Here is a 20,706-nt window from a genome sequence, read left to right as displayed (position 1 = left end):
GGCTGGGAAAGTGGATGGCTGGTGACAGGAATACCTTTCTAGAAGAAGGGGAGAGGGATGATATTCAGACTTATTTCTAGGAAAAAAGGAAAGAATAACATTTGAATTCGAAATGAAAAACTATCCAATTAAAATTCAACAACAACAAAATGGTGTTTAGAGCTTCAAAAAAAAAAAAAAAGCCACAATCAGGAAACAGAGAATTGTATGCTTCTGGTTTTCTTCAAATATGCTCAGGGCCCGGGTCGGTACTGGGCCCAGGCTGGAACAAGCAGGTTCCTGCCGCTGACTGCTCCTCTATTCCTGTTTCCAGAGGCAGCATGCAGATTAATATTGGGCCAGAGATATGGGAAGAGCTGGGCCGAAGTGGCTTTCTGTCCTGTGGTCTCAGGATTATCTGCAATCCTGGGTGTTCAGCACTCTCCGCCACGGAATTTGGGTGCAGGCTTCCCGATTGCTTTAAACTCAATTATACCATGTTTATATGTCCTGGGAGATATTACAAAAAAATTAATGTATATCCCATTAATTTGTTCAACACTCTCATCCACAGACTATAATTTAGAGGTAACTATATATTTGACAGCAAGCATACACAATGGGTAATGTATGCATGATGAAGTTGAAATTCACAGAGTTGGGAACACAGTGAACAGTGACTGTGTAACTGCCTTTGAATCTCAGTCTGACTGGGAAGTGATTTGATGCCCAGTGCCCATGAGAATGCACAGATCCATCCCTCCCTGATAGCTGTGGGACTTCAGATATAGACACTAATGATCAATAAAGAAGGTTCTTAAGAGTGAAGATTTGAGATTACCCCTTTATTCACCAGAATACATCCAATTTACTGAATAGTAACCAGATGCAGGTAGTCAATATATACAGTCTATATCCTTATCAAAATAGAAAAGCAAATGAACAAAACAAAAACACATAAGTAATAAAATTTCAAATGAATAGAAGGAAAACCAAATAACCAAAACAATCAAAACTAAACCAAACGTTAAATAAAGGAATTGTGCTAAGCATTCTTTTGCTGCTCCTTTTGCAGAATAGACTTATAGCCTGTGGCTTGCCTTGGAGACATAGTAGACAAGCAGTTACTGATGGTAATAATCTTTTCAAGAGGAGTGGAAGTAGGTCTGTTTTGTTGGAGTGGGGGTATTAAGGACAAAACCTATCAATACTGAGTATAAATGATATTACAGACTTTGTTTCATAGTCTTTCCAATGTTGTGAACTGATCTCCATGAAACTCTTCTGGATGACCCATCAGGACAAGTACAAATTTACACGTGCACAGTCTTTCTGGAAGACCAGCAGCTCTTGATTGATGTGCATCAACACTTCTCTGGGTCCATCCAAAAGTTTACACTTGCTGGAGAGAGCTGAGGTGAAAGTAAAGCCTATTCAATCCAAAGAAGTTAAACGAAAGGAGGAAAATGCAGTCTACAATTGCTATGGACATTACAGATGAGACGCAATAGTGGTGTATTTGTTGTGCACACTTAGTTCTCCTCCCGAAGCTCTTCTCTCCAAGGGAGATCTTGTCCTGGTCTGTGTCATGTTCGAGTTTCTGCTGGAGAATTTCAGACCTAGGAGAGCAAGGGAATAAAGGTTTATTGAGTGGCTGTCAATTCAGCTCTCCCTCTTACATCAGCTCTATTCAGTTGGACAATCCAGCATGACCTGTCAGCTGAGGTCAGTCCCTCCATCCCCAAGTGTCATAGAGTACCTGGGCTTGGATTTATATCTCAGCTTTTCAAACTGCTAGAATTTGAACTGTGGACTATGCACTGTACTGGACTTTAGAGAAAAATGAGCATATTTTGTCACTGGTCCAGGTTTATTATATTGAATAATAACATTGTAGCTGGGTCTGAATCTGAGTTCAAGAATGGTATGAGCAACCTAGAATACCATGTGGATTCCTTCTGGAGAACATGCCCAGAATTGTGGTGAAAGTTCTGATTATGTTAGCACTGAAGGAACCTGCTTAGGGTCAATTTGTAACCACTGAATCTGCAAATACACAGAGAAGCCATCTCACTTCAAATCCATGCTCACTGCACATATCCTGTAATCACTGAGAATGTGCACCATGCAAATCCTCACAGCACACACTAGGAACAGTAAAGTTTATTGTGATGGAGATACATAACAGCACCCCTGTAAGACTATGGTTATTGTAATGCAATTTGTGAGACGACAGAAGAGAAAATGTCCTCAGATCTTATCAGAGAGTTAACAGGAAGAAAGAAGTACAAAATACAAAGAAATCCTGAGGATTATACATATTGGGTCATGGACAAAATTCACATAAACTGAACCAGAACAATACTCTGGGTAGTTCTTCAGGTGACTGACGGTGAAATCCTTGTCAGTGGTCAGCCATCCAAAAAGGATAGTTATATAGGGACAGGAAATCCAATTGGCTTCTGCCAGTCTGTGTTCCTACTTGATCTCAAAGATATCAGAATGCTTCTACAATGTTCCTCCCAAGCCACTTTCCTGGTTGATCGGTTCTTTCTGCTTCAGAATGTCCTGCATTCTTTCCTGTAATCCTTCCTTATCCTGGTCATCAGATGACTGTACTGTCAATGGAAGCATGCATGCATGTGTGCACACAAACACACACACTGACACACAGACACACTAATACAAACTCGCAAACACACAAGTCACACATAGCACCCTCCACACATAATGGCATGTAGTGCTGTGCTGTGTGATCAACCTATCTCCCTTAATGAACTGCAGATTCTCAAAGAGCAGGAGCATTTGCTTTCCAAACGTGTAGTTTCTTGAAAAAGGGCTATCTCCACAGAAAGCCTTGTAAACCATGACATACATGAACACTTGGATGAGACAGAAGACAGTACATGGATCAGCCAATAGACAGTTTGTCTATGTTTATGGTAAGACATGAGGACAACCTGACCCTGAGCCCTAACCCTACCTGCTGTTGCTTGGCTCTGGGGTCATAGATGTTCATTCCGGCCTCTTCACAGAGCCTCTTTGCCTCCACAGAGGATGCTGGCAGTTCAGTCTGCTCCACCAGCAGTTCGCTCTTCTCATTCAGCAAAATCTGTATATTGTTCTTCAATTGAGTTTTTTCACGCAGGAGCTGGGATTGCCTGATGCTGAACCACAAACAAAAAATGGTAAATCCCAGCCAGCTTCTATTTGCCTGTCAGTCCTGCAAGTCCAATCATCCCTTCAAGGGTCCTCATCCCCAGACATCCCCAAAATAGAGCCACACTATACAAGTTAGCACCAATTAGAGGAGGTCAAATCCAGAGGACACATTCCACATGAATCAAAGTAATTCTGATAATCCTGACACTAAGACGGTTTATATAAATCAAGGAAGAAGAAATGGTCCATAAGGGAGCTCGTATGTCCATGGTATGGTGAAGTCATCTACAAGTAGAGGTCAAATGCCCTCTGAGGGAGGATAGAAGATCCAATAGCTATACAATCTTTCCATGTGTTTCTCATGGATTATAGACATCCTGTCAGAGTCCTAGAGATTCAGAGTTGATTGATATTCCCATCATGGTGCAAACCTTTTCTATCTAGAGGAACCTTAATGGGGAAAATAACAATTGGAGGGTCTTCTACACCCTTCACATGTACGACAACTGAGTTCAAGAGCTACAAATCTAAGACCCTTGCCAGGAGGCAGGCTTCTTGTTAAGAGTCAGACACTACAGAACCAGAGCCCCGACTTTGGTTCAAAGTCATACAGGACAGAAGCATTCCCTGCCTAGTGCTGGGTTCTCATCTCTAACAGCGACTCACCGGTAGGAACTGTTCACTTGTATGAGCTCCTTGTACCTCTCCATGGCATCACTTATTGAGTTGGTCATCATTTGCATAGCCATCATTCTCATCTCATGTTCGGATTGAAGGACTGGCAATTCGACATGCAGCCTGGGTTAGGTCATGGCCAAAGGAACAAATAATGTTTTGAACTCACGATTTCAGAATTAGGTGAAATGTAAATAAAAATATATAATAAAAAATTTCAAATTCAAGGAATGGTGGAAGGAAAGAAAATGGCAAAGTCAAAAACCAGACCAAAACCCAACAGTGAGACTCAATCCACAGAAAATATTTCCATGTAAATAAGCAAACATTTGTTTTGAAATAAGGACTCCTTGGAATCCTGGGGAGATATGGTTCTGCAAAGACTCACTATATAGGAGGGGGCAGAGCCTGAGAGCTGCCTGTTTGGGAATAACAACGGTCAAGACCACAGTGACCATTTCTAGGTCACAATAAACAATCCCTGGATAGTTTAAAAAATAAAAAAACTAAAGATCAAAGCAGGTGAAACAAATTAGGTAAAATCAGACTGTTCTCTCGATTACTTAAACTCAGTATGTACTACATATTTGCTCCTTCGAAGTATTTGTACTGTTTAAGTTTATTATCCTGGGCACAGGACAACAGAGCCACGGTACCAATTGGAGGGACCTGACCTTCAAGAGCTGGCCAGGTGAGCATGATGGAATTGACTAGTTCAGGAAGAAGATTCCTCAAGTCTGTGCCACAGCTTTGGGTCCAAGAGAAAGCTGTGATGACATTTCTCTTGTTTTGAAAGCAGGTATACTCAATCCTTGGTTTCTATTGTTACATGAATTCCCAGAGGGCATAACTATGTTTGACAGGGAAGAGGATTTATAGCACCTCCTCCCCTCAGGAGAGTCCTGGGTGCCACCAAGGTATACAGAAGGAGCAAAGTGCTCTGTTGATCAGTGTGGGCCTCCACGTACTCATCACTATCATGACCTGCAAAGTGTTGATCAAACAAATCCTCAGACCCCATCAAAGGTCCCAGACCTCCTGATCCTGAGTAAAACACCACATATACGTCCACATACACACATACCAACCCATATCCAAACACATTTAGAATGTCAACTACATGCATGGAGGTGCCATAGAATCAGTGTATAATGAACAAATTCAGAGGAAAGAGTGATGACGTGCAGGCATTTCATTCACACACACAGTTGCAGCAAGTGTGACCAGGTCCTTCTAGCTGTTGACAGAACCAATGCTAATCCAAGAGGCTCGGGGTCAATTACAAAAGAGGTTGACCCTAAACACACAGCACCTAGCTTATCTCACAAGCAAATGCCTGCCAAATCTCCTTAAAATCCAGGATGAGAGGTGAAACTTTCTCGTGCTATGAGTAAATCTTGAGGTAGTAGAGAGAGAGCGAAAGACAGTGAACAGGTTACTGGGCATAATGACTACCTGTGGTCCCACTCATCATAGATATAAAGATCCAGGATTTGATAAAGTTCATCCCTCTCGAATTGACACTTCTGGATTTCAAATTTGAGTTCCTCCAGTTCCTTTAGACACTCCTCTTGCTTACTGATGACATTTTGGGATGATGCCTTCCTACCAAAACCTGTAGACAGATAAACCCAAGTGAATTTGCATATTTAAACCAATGGGCAGAATAGATCATTCTGAATCCGAAAAGGAGGTTGAGGAAGGGGAAATGGTAGAGACTGGGTGAATCCCTGAAAGAGCAGAAAAGCTTTCTTAAAGGTTGATTCTTAAGCTATGTCCCTGTTCCCAACCTCTAATGCCATACACGTGCCACACTCACTATTACACAATCACCGGCACTGAAAGTTATAATCTGACTGAGACATAAACATCTGCGACATTGTTATCTCATATCAGATGTGGTGCAGATAATCCTGGAGTTCATAATGACTTCATAATGCTTACCACCATCAAGCTCTAACCAAGTGTGGTCCAGCCCAAAGTGTCTGAGAACTCAATTCATGACTAGGGGTGCATCCTTCTTTGTTCTCGCCATCAGAGACTTATGTAACCTACAGTAATCTAGAGGATGAAGTGCTTCAACTCCCAAACATGGATGGTCACATTGTTAATCTCACAGTGCCTCCTCCTGCCAATCATTGACACTCACAGTTAAAAAGCTTCAAGAAAAGACACTGAAGTCTTACAACTTTATGGCTTTGTCTCAAATTAAAATCAGGAACTCCTGACTCTTGGTTTGCCTTTGAAAAATCCCAAGGCTCCAGCTTGTAAGGCCTAGTCTTAGAAGGCACATCTCAAACCTACCTCCTTGAGGATGTTCCCCAACTCTGCCCAGGACTCACCAAGCCTTCCCCAGAATGATTTCCTCCTTCCTGTTTCACTAGAGACGGGGTCAGCTTCCCTCTGACCTGGTGTGGTCTCTCCTTGATCTCCCCTTTCCTTCCGAAATAGCCTGAGCAGCTGGCGAAACATGCCTGCTTGTGAACCCAAAGGGAACTGAAGAAAGATCCCAAAGGCAGTTGGTGTCACCACAACACTGGTGACATCACAGAAGATTCTAGGGATCTCTTAGATACAATAGAGTGTCCAGTGAACGTCTTACTGGTGATGTCACTGGAAAATTCTATGGCCTACCTACTAACCAGCTCTCCCCACACTGATGAATTTCTGTGGGGACCCTTTCCTCCAGTCTCCCATGTGTCACTGGGAATACCATTTGGCAACCTCTATTTCAAAGCTAGATATGTCTCTCTGCTTCATTAGAAGTCAACAATGCTTTTGCTGGGGAGGGTTGCTTACAACCCTGAATTAGAGAACAGATTTTCTTTAGCACCCAAAACTCTAGGGACCAAGGAGGAGGGAGATTTTTCTTAAAAGTAAATCTACTTCTCGAGACAATGCATGTGACACACATTTCGATTCCTAAGCTTTTCCCTTTTTCTGGAGGCCAATATATTTCTTCTATACCTCTGAGTGTATAGAACCTGGAAATATTTGCTTACTGTGCAGTCCTTGAAAGCCGACATTGTTTCCATTTACATATCCATGTATTTCAGAAAATCAATGGTCTATAATCCTATTTTTTTGCAATAAAAACTCCTTTTACTTGGGAACATAGTGATCAACTACAGGGCATATATAAAATAATAAATTTCTGCCCGTTTTATATATTATGCAGGACATCCTCCCTTTCTCAAATATAACAAGACAATTAAATTGGACATCAGTGAGCAAATGTCAACTTGGACCTTGTGTTACTACATTGTAACTATATAGCCTTCACTTCTCCAATATCATTCTTCGTGAATAGACAAGTCTAGGTATGAGAATATTGGGGACTGCACCATGATCTTTTACTTGTAGCAAACATAAGAATCAGGAGGATGGGAAGGGAGTGGAATGGCCTGAGTTCAGGTTGAACCTCAATTTTAATGGGTCCATACGTTCAGGAGGGAGTCTATTTGGCATTGTGATATATGGATTCTGTCTTCTTATCATAGGTGTTATAATAATTCAACATGAATGTGTGCTATAATGCCACCCCACCTCAGAGATGTAAGAGTGAAAATCATGTCTGACTTTTCTGGGAAGAACTCTGCCTTTTACTACCATCTGGAGTTATACAACATCACTATACAAAGCTCAGAAGAGAGGGGTGCAGATATGCGGGCCTTAGAAGTTGAGGATCTTTTCTACTGATTAAGACACTTGTTTTTCGTATGTAATTTTTCCCTTGCTCTTTTACTAATGGTGGCTGACTTCTTTCCTGGCCTGAGGTAAACTGGAGTCCAATCTTTTGGATTACCGAATCTTCTATTTTTGAGATGACAGGCCCACCAAGGGTCCTACTGCATACAGAAGGTATGAATAATTCTCAGGGGCTGGAGTAAGTTAAAAACGTCTGTGACAACAAAGAACTGATTAAGAAAACAAGAGCCCAGCTGCTCATCAAGATCACAGTTGTATGATAGTAAGAAAATGTGAATAGGGCATCAGGTGAAAAGATAAATTAATTAGGAGGTCATAGGCCTAGAAGGGGTAGCCTTTGCTCTCAGTGGAGCTGCCATTCTTTCTGCCATTCCTCGCCCTCTGCCACAGGACCAGAGACTTACCCAAACAACTGGCTGTCCTTGCCAAAGACCTGGCAGGGCTTCTCCCTGTAGAATAGGACACATAGAGTCCTTGAAGACTCACCAAGAGGTCTACTCCACACAGGTTCCTTGTTGTCAAAGGGAAATGTTCCTGCAGAATCCTGCCATGGCAGCAGGAATTTCAACCTGGCTGCTCTTGGTCCAGCTCACTGGGTGCAGGCCTGAGGCCCAGGGGTATCTGGGGAAAGAAGCAGCACACACTACCTCACAGCTCTCTCTTTGTTGGATGCAACTGCTAGGACTGTGATAGGATTTTTGTTTCTTTGTGGGATTAGTAGAAATACCTACAAAGCTGATTAAAGTTGCAACACGCCTTCAAACCCAGCATGCAGAATGTTTTTACATCCTTGTTGTTCCTGTTTTACGTTTGGATTTTGTTCTTTAATCCCCTCAGGAAATTTCCCTGTGCTTAGAATGTTAAGCACATGCTCGGGAGGGATCGATTATTCAAGTTCGGCAAAGCTTTTGTTCTCACCATCACTCCACAGATGATGCCATTACTTACTTTGAAATAAGAAAACAGTTATAGAGAAGTAAATTAACCTGTAAGCTATCAAAGAAGAAACACATCATGATTGTGGAATGGCACCCCAGTATTTTGTATTTCCTAAGTTATTTTTATTTTAAACTTTTTTATTGGATATTTTTGGGTACATTTCATCTTTTTTAAATCCTTAAAGGTATCTTTTATTCCTCTCGTCCCATTTACAAGGTGGAATTTCACGTGTGATTGTTAGTCCAGATAGTTTGGTCAATGGCTTAGATATCACCTTGGCCTAGTTTCCTTGGCATGAGCTGTGTTAGAAGCAGGCTCAAAGGTTCAGGACTCAACAAATAATGAATTCCACTACATCTGGATCCCTAGACTCACAGACAGGAAGGGACTGGATTTCCATTCACTATTTAAAAAAAAGATGCAGTTCATTAACATGTAAAAAATTTCTCAAGTATATTAAAGTGTTTACCATCGTCATACAGTTTTTCAAATACCTGGCATTCATCTTTTTCCAAAACCTAAAATTTTTTTTTAATTTAGAGAATACTTTATTAGTTTTTGTAATCAAACCCACGTATATAAGACCTTACATATTTAATACAGTGTGTTACCCCTGTACAAATGGAAAAAACTTAAGTTCAACATTTCTAGACCAATATGGCTGTTAATTTCTGTACAGTGCCAACTCAACACAGTAAACGGGGATACTTTTTTCGAAAGTTGACAGCACAGGTAAAGTTTCAAAAAATTCAAATTATATATCTGTGTATATATATATATATATTTATATTTATATAAAAAGACCAATAATAGCAGTGTGTTATGCATCAACAGCAGCAACAGCTTTTCCAGGTTCTGCAGTCATCTGAACAAAACTGTAGAGACATCCAGCACACTCCATTAAAAAAAAAAAAAAGTAAAAAAACAAAACCCGAGAAAACAGCACAGTTCTGTTACTCTTGTGGAACCTGGCACCATTTTTTTTTTAAATTAGCTTCTCAATCATCATCTGGAAAGAAAACATTCTGAGCAACATCATTAAAAACAGCTCTGAAACACAGGAAGTGCCCGGTCCTAGAGGAATTTTGCCTCTGTGTGTCCTGAGTTCACCAGGCAGGTTTCTTGCAGGGGAAAAGTTGGTCCTACCTGCGGTTCCAAGGCTCAAGTTTGCTCGTGAGGTACTGCCTAAGTCCTCTCCGCGGCGGCAGCAACCGGGAAGATCTGCGCCACTCTTTCCGGGAGCCTCCGTGCACCAGGGTTCCAGATGGCGTTTGGTGTTTTCCTCTGGCGTCTGGATGTGCACAGAGTGCAGTCTCTTCTGGTTTCCCAGGCGTGTCCGCCTCTCTGAAGGTTTAGCTCTCCCTCCCACGGGATTTGGGTGCAGAGAACTGTTTATCCGGTCTGTTTCCTTCAGGTTCCGGCAGTGTCTCAGGCGCAGGGGTCCTGCCGCTCCTGGGCCCTCCCCTACGGGAACCCAGAGGCCTTATACAGTTGCCTCTTGGGCCAGGGATGTGGGCAGGGGTGGGCAGTGTTGGTGGTCTCCTCCGCTCTGCAGCCTCAGGAATGCCCACCTGATCAGGCGGTGAGGTCTCTCTCCCACGGGGTTTGGGAGCAGAGAGCTGCTGCGGGCCGGGATCCGCGGGTGTGGGTCTAAAATTTTTTTTATTCACATTTTTTGATTATTTTTTGGTATTAGTATAATTTTTTTAAATTTCAGTTTTTTTAATAGATATATATGTTTTATTCAAATGTTATTCCCTTTCCCAGCTTTTGGTCCATAAGCCCCCCTGCCGTGCCCTCTCCCATATATATGGTCCCCCAATCCATGCCACTTAGAAACCCCTTCCCGGACATTTCCCTGCACTCAGGGTCCAACCTTGTTAAGAACAAGGGCTTCCCCTTCCACAGGTGCCCCAACAAGGATATTCTCTCCTACATATGCAGTTGGACCCCTGGGTCAGTCCATGTATAGTCTTTTGCTAGTGGTTTATTTGGTTGGCATTGCTGTTCTTATGGGGTTGCAAGTCCTTCAGCTCTTTGAATCCTTCTTCTAATTCCTTCTTCTGACTTCCTGCGTCCTGTTCTCAGTTCAGCAGTTTACTGCCAGCACTGACCTCTTTATTTGACATGCTCTGGATGTGTCTCTCAGGGGAGATGTATATCCGGTCCCTTTCAGTAAGCACTTTTTAGCTTCATCAATCTTACCTAGTTTTGGTGGCTGTATACATATGGGCCACATGTGGGGCAGACTCTGAATGGCTGTTCCTTCAGTCTCTGCTTTAGATTTGGCCTCCATATCCCCTCCTATGGATATTTTTGTTCCCCATTTTAAGAAGGAGTGGGAGCATCTGCACTTTGGTCATCCTTCTTCTTGAGTTTCCTGAGATCTGTAGATTGCATCTTGGGTAATTTGAGGTTTTGGTCAATATCCACTTATCAATGAGTGCATACTGTCAACAAGGGGTGCTGAGTATCTGGAAGAGAATGAGGGACAAGAGATGTGAAGAAGGACTCCACGACAAGAGTCTGATCAAGGCGACAATTTTATTTTTCCCCAAGGCTGAATTTGTACCATAAAAAGGGTAACAGAGAGAGGATAGAAGTAAGAAACATTTACCCACGCCAAGGACACAATATTCATGTGGTCAGGGAATCGGCTGATGTTGACAGGTTGTCAGAAAGGTCACAGGTTTGTAATATCTATTAGTCAGCAGGATGTTGGTTTTTCAGAAAGGTTACAGGTCATGACATTGGGTATCTTAACGTCACACATTATCATATGATTATTCATCTTGACCAGCTCTTTTGTATTAGTCTTCTGCAGCTGGCTGGGGATTTTCCATGAACCCCGTCATACTTAATTCTAACCATAATAATAACATCAATAATGGAGGGCTTCAAGGCCATCGCTCCCAACAGCATACCAAGTGTGTTTTTCTGTGATTGGATTACCTCACTGTGGATGATATTTTCTAGTTCTTTCCATTTGCCTATGAATTGAACGTAGTCATTGTTTTTGATAGCTGAGTGGTACTCCATTGTGCAGATGTACCACATTTTTCGAATAAATTTCTCTGTTGAAGGGCATCTGGGTTCATTCCAGCTTCTGGCTATTATGAATAAGGCTGCTATGAACATAGTAGATCATATGTGTTTGTTTTATGTTGGAGTATCTTTTGGGTATATGCCCAGGACAGGTATAGCTGTGTGCTCAGGTAGTGCAATGTCCAATTTTCCAGGAACGTTCAGACTGATTTCCAGAGTTCTTGTACCAGTTTGCAATCCCAGCAACAATGGACGAGTGTTCCTCTTTCTCCACATCCTCGCCAGCATCTGTTGTCACCTGATGTTTTGATCTTAGACATCCTGACTGGTGTGAGGTGGATTCTTAGGGTTGTTTTGATTTGCATTTCTCTGATGACTAAGGATGTTAAGCATTTCTTTAGGTGCTTTTCAGCTATTCTATATTTCTCAGCTGAGAATGTTTTCTTTAGCTCCAAACCCCATTTATTAACAGGGGTGTTTGGCTCTCAGTACTCTAACTTCTTCTGTTTTGTGTATACTTTGGATATAAGCCCTCCATCAGATGCAGGATTGGTAAAGATTTTTTCCCAATCTGTGGGTTGCCTTTTTGTCCTAATGATACTGTCCTTTGCCTTACAGAAGCTTTTCAGTTTTATGAGGTCCCATTTGTCGATTCTTGATCTTAAAGCATAAGCCATTGGTATTTTGTTCAGGAAATTTTCCTTAGTGCTCATGTCTTCGAGACTCTTCCCTACTTTTTATCCATTACTTTTAGTGTATCTGGTTTGATGTGGAGGTCCTTGATCCACTTGGACTTAAGCTTTGTCCAGGGTAATAAGAATGGGTCAACTTGCATTCTTCTACATGTTGACCTCCAGTTGAATCAGCACCATTTGTTAAAAATACTATCTTTCTTCCATTGGATGTTTTACCTCCTTTGTCAAAGATCAAATGACCATAGGTGTGTGGGTTCTTTTCTGTGTCTTCAATCATGTTCCCCTGAGCTGCCTGTCTATATGCCAATACCATACAAACTATTGCTCTGTAATACTGCTTGAGGTCAGAGATGGTGATTCCCCCAGAAGTTCTTTTATTGTTGAGTATAGTTTTTGCTATCCTGGGTTTTATGGTATACCGAATGATGGCAAACTGTACTTTCTACCTTTATAAAGAATTGAGTAGGAATACTGATGGTGATGGCATTGAATCTGTAGATTGCCTTTGGCAAAATGGTCATTTTTTACCATATTCATCCTGCCAATCTATGAGCATGGGAGATCTTTCCATCTTCTGAGACCTTCTTCCATTTCTTCAGAGATTTGAAGTTCTTGTCATACAGATATTTTTACTTGCTTGGTTCAAGTAACAGCAAGTTATTTTATATTATTTGGGACTATTGTGAAGGGTGTCATTTCCCTAATTTCTTTCTCAGCCTGTTTACCCTTTGAGTAGAGGAAGACTACTGAATTGTTTGGGTTAATTTTATACTTGGACAGTTTGCTGAAGTTGTTGATCAGGTTAAGTAGTTCTCTGGTAGAATTTTGGTGTTGCTTAAGTAGACTATCATATCATCTTCAAATATTAGTGTTTTGACTTCATCCCTTCTAATTTTTTCCCTTTGACCTACTTTCATTGTTTGATTGCTATGGCTAGGACGTTAAGTACCATATTGTACTTAAGTAGGGAAAGAGTGGGTAGCCTTGTCTAGTCCCTGATTTTAGTGGGATTCCTTCAATATTCTAAGTTTAGTTTGATGTTAGGTACAGGTTTGATGTATTTTGCATTTTCCTATATTTAGATTCAGGCCTTCAATTCCTGATCTTTCCAGGACTTTATTAATGAAAGGGTAATGAATTTTGTCAAATGATTTCTCAGCATCTAATGAAATGATCATGTGGTATTGACTTTGTTTATATGATGAATTTCATTGATGGACTTCCGTATATTAAATCATCCCGGCATCCTTGCCATGAGGCCTACTTGACCATGATGGATGATTGTTTGGATGTGTTCTTGGATTCAGTTTGCAAGAATTTTATTGAGCATTTTTGATCAATATTCATAAATAAAATAGGTCTGAATTTCTCTGTCTTTGTTGTATCTTTGTGTGGTCTAGGTATAAGAGTAATTGTGGCTTCATAGAAGGAATTTGGTAGTGCTCTGTCTGTTTCTATTTTGAGGAATAGTTTGGACAGTATTGGTATGAAGTCTTCTATGAAGGTCTGATAGAATTCTGCACTAAATCCATGTAGTCCTGGGTTCTTTTTGGATGGGAGATGTTTAATAGCAGTTTCTATGTCTTTATGAGTTATGGGGTTGTTTCGATGGTTTATTTGTTCCTGATTTAACTGTGGTACCTGGTATCTGTATAAAAAATTGTCCATTTACTTCACATTTTCCAGTTTTGTTGAATATATGTTTTTGTAGTAGGATCTGATGATCTTTTTAATTTCTTCAGATTTTGTTGTTATGTCTCCCTTTTATTTCTGATTTTATTAATTTGGATACACTCTCTGTGAACTCTGGTTAATATGGCTAAGCGTTTATGTATCTCGTTGATTTTCTCAAAGAACCAGCTCCTGGGTTTGCTGATTCTTTTGATACTCGGTTTTGTTTCTTCTTGTTTGATTTCAGCCCTGAGTTTGATTATTTCCTGCCTTCTACTCCTTTAGGGTTTATTTAATTTTTTCTAGAGCTTTTAGGTGTGCTGTCAAGCTGCTGACATATGCTCTCTCTTGTTTCTTTTTGCAGGCACTCAGAGCTATGAGTTTTCCTCTTAACGCTGCTTTTATTGTGTCCCATAAGTTTGGGTATGTTGTATCTTCATTTTCATTAAATTCTAAGAAGTCTTTAATTTCTTTCTTATATCTCCAATGACCAAGTTGTCATTGACTTCAACTTCCATGTATATGTGGGCTTTCTGTCCTATTTGTTGTTATTGATCAGCAGCCTTAGTCCGTGGTTTTTTGATACGAGGCATGGGATTATTTCTACCTTCCTGTATCTGTTGAGGCCTGTTTTGTGAACGATTATATGGTCAATTTTGTAGAAGGTACAATGGGATCCTGAGAAGAAGGTATATCCTTTGGTTTTAGGGTGGAGTGTTCTATAAATATATGTTAAATCCATTTGTTTCATAACCTGTTAGTCTTTCTGTGTCTCTGTTTAATTTTTGTTTCCCTGATCTGTCCATTGATGAAAGTGGCATGTTTAAATCTCCTACTCTTATTGTTTGTGTTGCAATGTATGATGTTTTTGAGCTTTAGAAAGGTTTCTTATTGTTTAGGGACACAACTGCTATATACTTGACAAATATAGCAATCACCCAGAATATCCGTAGAAAGCATGTTACTGTTGGCCACATGAGGATGAGTTTCTTTCAAGATCATCATGATTTTTGGTAAGATCTTCCCTGTAATTGGTGGAATGGCTTCCCACAAACATGGTCCAGTTGTGTAGAATCTCCTCCTTGGTCAGTATCTCATCCTTGTTTTTATCTGATTCATACACCAGATGCTGGGCCTCAGCCTGTGCATGGTCATAGTCCTGAGGGAGGATCCAATGGTGAATCTCATCCTAATCCAGTTTCCCATCCTTGTTCAGATCTGGGAAATCATTGAACTGCTCCCCAGACAAAACCCAGTCGGTCTCAGGGCAATTGTCCTCGTGAGAAAAAGATATCCACAATGTACTCATCCTAGTCCACAAAACCATCCCCGTTCTTGTCGATATTCTCCAGGGTTTCCAGAACTACAATCTCCTCATATGTTCTAAATCCTCTTAGTGCAGAAAAGCAATGAACCCGTCCTGAGTAGCTGTCAGGTCACCGTCAAGGCCTTAAACCTCCTCTCATCTCGTGGAGGCAACTTTTTTTTTTTTTATTTTTTTTTATTTTTTATTTTTTTATTTTTTATTTTATTTTTTATTTTTTTTTTATTTTTTTTTATTTTTTTTATTTATTTTATTTATTTATTTATTTATTTTTTATTAACTTGAGTATTTCTTATATACATTTCGAGTGTTATTCCCTTTCCCGGTTTCCGGGCAAACATCACCCTCCCCCCTCCCCTTCCTTATGGGTGTTCCCCTCCCAACCCTCCCCCCATTGCCGCCCTCCCCCCATAGACTAGTTCACTGGGGGTTCAGTCTTAGCAGGACCCAGGGCTTCCCCTTCCACTGGTGCTCTTACTAGGATATTCATTGCTACCTATGGGGTCCAGAACTATAATCTCCTTCATATGTTCTAAATGCTCTTAGTGCAGAAAAGCAATGAACCTGTCCTGAGTAGCTGTCAGGTCACCATCAAGGCCTTAAACCTCCTCTCATCTCGTGGAGGCAACTTTTTAAAGTTGTGATGATCAGAGCTATCTTGGAATTCAGCAAGGTTTCCCAGGAAGTAGCCATAGGTAGCCTGCTTGTATTCTTCCCAGGAGATTTTTCATCTATGTCCCTATCATAATCCTTCCAGAGTTTAGCCACATTTTGGTTGATGTATCTTTTCTGTACCTGTTTGATCCAAACTTTCAGATCCTCAGTAGTAACAAGGCCGCCTTCATCACTGTCAATTGGATCAACAATTTTCCCCAACTTCTCCTGCTCTCGTCCAGGATTAGCTATCAAAGGTCTTGGCGTCCTCCTTGCCCCGGAAGACCTCATGATCGTACAGGAAGCTGTGCTTATTCTCTGGTGGCCACTGGCCCTGCTCTGAATCAGGACAAACCATGTGCTCCTTGCTCATCATGCTCTTGGCATGAACGCCAGGACCAGTGCCAGCAGCAGCCCCATATGGAGAGTCCCAGGCTGACACCATGCACCACAGTCGCGATCAAAGGGAGGCAGCAGGGAAGTAGGGGCTCAGAGCACCTTATCCGCTGTCCCTTCCCCAGAGAGGGCTTTTGTTACATTTCGAATGTTATCCATTTTCCTGGTTTCCACAAAACCCCTTATAAAACCCCCTCCCCCTTCTACTGTGAGGGTGTTACCACACCCACCCAAACACCCAGGCCTACCTGCCTCCCTGTTCTGGTTTTCCCTACACTGGGGCATCAAGCCTTGACAAGACCAAGGGCTTCTCCTCCCATTTGTGCCCAAGAAGGCCATCCTCTTCTACATATGCAGCTATAGCCATGTGTCTGTCCATGTGTACTCTTTGGATGGTGGTTTCAGCCCTGGGAGCTATGGGTGTTTCTTACTGTTTTTCTTATGGGGCTGTAAACCCCTTCAGCTCCCTCAATCCTTTCTCTTACTCCCCCATTGGGGACCCTGATCTCAGCTAAATGGTTGGCTGCAAGTATCTGCCTCTGTATTTGTCATGCTCTTTACCCCACTCTTTTGAGCAGATCACCACAGAGCAACGAAGATGTATTGTCTTGGCGTGATGATGTACGGACAAATAGATGATTTCTTAATTCTTATGATGGTTCTATAAGAATTCCTAAAATTAGATTAGAAATTTTAAGCTCCTTTATAATGGGACAGCTATTACGTTTTCTCTGTTAATCAAAATTGCATTGAGAACTCTTCCTTCTTAAAGTTTCATGAGTGAATTGCTTCTGCAATACCAAGCAGGCATCTACAAATTAGAACCCATGCTAAGAGGGTACAAACCAATTAACCAAAGTTCATAAAAAGAGAACTAATGATTTACTATAGGTGCGAGGACTGAACGTAAATAATTGACTGGATTTGCCTATAGGCAATTTCACTTATTCTTTTCTCATAAAAATTACAGCTTTTAACTCTCCATGAACATGCAGAGCCAGTGACAGATGGTGACGGTTTATCCTGATGATTACTCTTCATGGATATGCATGTAAACATTCTCTGTCGTAAACTGATTATCCAACTTATGATTTGAATTCCTGTGCAAACTTGTGGTGAACTTTTCACCATGTGATGCTGTGTTCAGAAAGATATACAAATGCTGAGGACAAAGAGAGAGAAAGCTTTTTAGACAGAACTGAACTGAAGAGAACAGAACTCAAGAAGAACTTAGAAGTAAAGGCATAGCGTTGAGAGTAAGGCATTGAGAGTAAGGAAATTATTGTGTCATAAGAGCAAGAGGAAAGGAGATAAGAAGAAGAGAGCAAGGAGAACCTTATAAGTCAAACTTTATGGAGGCAAACCTTTGTAGAAATTTTAGGAAAACTGAAGAACTTATAAATAAAGGTTAAAATCACTGCTCTTCAGTCTTCAGCCTGGCTCACTGGCTAGCCTCTGCTCTTCAGTCAGACTCACTGGCTATCCTCTGCTCTTCAGTCAGGCTCACTGGCTAGCCTCTGCTCTTCAGCCTGGCTCACTGGCTAGCCTGTGCTCTTCAGTCAGGCTCACTGGCTAGCCTCTGCTCTTCAGCCTGGCTCACTGGCTAGCCTGTGCTCTTCAGCCTGTCTCACTGACTAGCCTCTGCTCTTCAGTCAGGCTCACTGGCTAGCCTCTGCTCTTCAGCTAGGCTCACTGGCTAGCCTCTGCTCTTCAGTCAGGTTCACTGTCTAGCCTCTGCTATTCAGTTACGCTCACTGGCTAGACTCTGCATCTCAGCTGGGCTCACTGACCTATGGGGCCCTAGCACATCGCTTAACCATCTGCTCATGATTGCCTGACCACACTGACCACCTGACCGCCCTGACTTCTTAAAGTCATTCTCTAGAAAGAGCAAAAGAAACCAAAGAGAAACACCACAGCAAACTTTTCCCATGGGCTCTGCTTTAACCTTAAGTGCTTTCATTATTTCTTTAAAAGAGTGAAATATAATTTCGGCTATTCATATGGCCAGGAGAGCTGAGCAGTAGTCATTGCTTTAGGGAATTTGGTGCTAAATCAAAAGATTCCTTTATTCTCTCACGATGTTATCTGTATGCTGTAAGATGTATGTTTAGAAAACACAACACCAAATTCCTAAAATCTAGATGTTTTAAGACATCAGCTCATGGAGAAACATAACTGCTTCCTATCTAGACTGGGCTTTTTTGCTATACTGCAGGTACAATCAATTTTCCACACTACTTCTATGATTTTCAAGAATGATTAAGAGAAAAATAAGTTGAACATAATGGCCAGAAAGGGGGTTCTGTCAAGTTGTCTTATGTGGGACAAGATACCAAACTATGATGGTAAACCTAAAACCACCTGTTCCCAAAACTAACAGAACTTACAGAAAATACATACTTTCTTATCACACCTCCTCCCCAATGGGCAGTGATTTAATGAGCACCTACTACGATCCTAGCACTGTGCATCTAAGTGTGTAATGGTGAATAAAAAAACTTAATAAAAAGCCTCATTAAGGAATAAAGAAAAATGAAACATAACTTTGAAACTCAGAATTCAATATAAGCAAAACCACCATTTCTTCAACTGGTGATTTCTGAAAACTTCATAATTTTTTCCATGGGCTTCTATAGTAATGATACTGAGTCTTGATTTGGTAAATCACAAAAAGCAAGTCACTCTTCTTTCTTGGCTCCCACAACTGTCAAAGGGAACAACACTGTTGCTGTCCATTGTGCTTCCCTATCAATCCTGCTATGGATGGTAATGAATTCCAGTCTTTTCAATGTGAAAACAGGCCACCACTTGAGGGCAAAGATTATTAAAATTACCCAAACCGGTATATTCTCTAAAATTTTCACATAGCATTTTACTGATATCACAATGTAAATTCACCACAAATATTTAACCAATGAAAATATTGAATAGCTCTGCAAATAGGAGCGATAATCATATATACTTGAAAACAACTATTATGGAAACAAAGGACGTACTAGGAGAAAAGATACATCACTAAAAGCTACACAAGCAGCAAAAAAGACACTACATTTCTTGGTTTAAAAGTTAGGTGATACACTTGATCTTTAAAGACAGGCAATGTACTTGATCTTTAAGCCCTTCAACTGTGCCCTGTCCACATAGAAACTGCAGTAGATGACAATCTTTTGTAAGATTTATTTATTTATATGTGAGACAATGCATCTGTCTTCAGACACACCAGAAGAGGGCATCAGTACTCATTACAGATGGTTGTGAGCCACCATGTGGTTGCTGGCATTTGAACTCAGGACCTCTGGAAGAACACTTGGTGCTCTTACCCATTGAGTCATCTCTCCAGCCCTCACAACAGCCTCTCTTTCACAGCATCACAGTGGTCTATTTCACTAGATGGCTCCAGGGTGATAACAGAGAAACTTTCACAGTTCCTGAGCACTTCTGAGTTCAAACACCACCAGTGCCAACTCTGTGCTGTTGGCACATTCTGACCTGTCTCCTAAGGGTTGTCAGCCACAAAAGGGACGGGTTAGCACCAGACAGCATTCACTGCCCAATCCTAAAAACCCCATCGATTCTGAAAAAGCCACATTCCATGCTTGCTCCATATTTGAGGAAGCCAAATGGTTGATCTGGCTCAAGGCTCTACTTTTCTTAGCTCATCAACTTTCTTTTTCCACTTCTTGTCACAAGAAGTATTTTTTTATGCTGCAAATACACTGCAGTGTTTGAAGGAAACCACCATCAACTCTGGGTGCCACCTCTTGAAATTTAAAATTCACAAAACAATTCATGGCTTTCTAATCAGCACCATGGAAAATGAACAACAACAAGCAAAACCATTCCAAAGGAACTTGCTGATCTGAAGGTCTGCTCATAGCATGTAGGAAAGAATTAAATTATGCAGAACTGTAATCTCTCAGAGCTTTGGAGGCTAAAAAAGAGGAAATCTCTGTTTATGTTCCCTTTCTCCAAGTAATTGAAGGAGGGTATTTTGCATCCTCCAAATACAATTTCTTGCAAGGGGCAACCAATTACATAGTAGATCAGAAGAAATCTATTAAATAATACATTCACTGCCTGAGGTTTTTAGAAAATATTTTCCCTTGATCCCAGGCCTTTAACATACATTAGAAACATTACAGGGATGTGCCACCAGGCTAAGCTGCCTCTGAAAAGCCTGTCCTGCCCTGGCAGGTACAGGCCATTTAATTCCAAGTCATCTGGAGAGGTGTGACAACCCCAAGTTGCTGTGGGGATGTCAGAGCACAGCTCTCATGCACACTCCAGATTACCTCTCCATTCTTTCTCAATGCCATGGGCTTTCCAATCCCTGCTTCAGCTCTCCATACATTCCTGAACCCTCCCTTCCCCTACCTAGTGGGCTCACTTTGCATTGCCTCCTTCTGCCATGGCTTTCCCAGGGCGCGGGGGGGGGGGGGGGGCAGAACCAGTCCA

The 20,706-nt window shown here is 41.3% G+C and overlaps 1 protein-coding gene and 1 pseudogene across 3 annotated transcripts; both read right to left on the bottom strand.

Annotated features, from left to right (window-relative positions):
* Positions 1–809: 809 nt before the first annotated feature.
* On the bottom strand, positions 810–10,937 carry Girdinl1 (girders of actin filaments like 1). 3 transcript variants are annotated; one of them, XM_087568928.1, is made up of 5 exons: positions 10,669–10,937; positions 5,272–5,431; positions 3,808–3,939; positions 2,963–3,146; positions 810–1,598 (listed from the first exon to the last, which is right to left on the bottom strand). In XM_087568928.1, the coding sequence occupies exons 1-5, from the start codon at positions 10,757–10,759 to the stop codon at positions 1,593–1,595; spliced, it is 573 nt and encodes a 190-aa protein (XP_087425054.1). In that variant the 5' UTR covers positions 10,760–10,937; the 3' UTR covers positions 810–1,592. The 3 variants fall into 3 exon arrangements, with proteins under 3 accessions (XP_087425054.1, XP_087425053.1, XP_087425055.1); XM_087568927.1 differs by lacking the exon at positions 10,669–10,937 and adding an exon at positions 6,159–6,361; XM_087568929.1 differs by lacking the exon at positions 10,669–10,937 and adding an exon at positions 6,121–6,317.
* A 3,898-nt stretch (positions 10,938–14,835) lies between these two features.
* LOC148003605 (reticulocalbin-1 pseudogene) lies at positions 14,836–16,297 on the bottom strand (annotated as a pseudogene).
* Positions 16,298–20,706: the final 4,409 nt, after the last annotated feature.

This window comes from Rattus norvegicus, chromosome 9 (assembly GCF_021556685.1).
Source record: "Rattus norvegicus strain SHRSP/BbbUtx chromosome 9, alternate assembly SHRSP_T2T, whole genome shotgun sequence".
In the NCBI taxonomy this organism is placed as follows: Eukaryota; Metazoa; Chordata; class Mammalia; order Rodentia; family Muridae; genus Rattus; species Rattus norvegicus.
The sequence above is the reverse complement of the archived record's forward strand: the minus strand, read 5'-3'. Positions and strand labels throughout refer to the sequence as shown.

Bases quoted from the DNA above. Each gene is read 5' to 3' on its own strand.
- Girdinl1 (XM_087568927.1), bottom strand. From the start codon at position 6,288: ATGTTTCGCCAGCTGCTCAGGCTATTTCGGAAGGAAAGGGGAGATCAA. The intron at 5,432-6,158 runs GTGAGTCCTGGG...ATCTGTCTACAG, and splicing joins ATCATTCTGGGGAAGGCTTG to GTTTTGGTAGGAAGGCATCA. The intron at 3,940-5,271 runs GTAGTCATTATG...GACCTAACCCAG, and splicing joins TATGATGAGTGGGACCACAG to GCTGCATGTCGAATTGCCAG.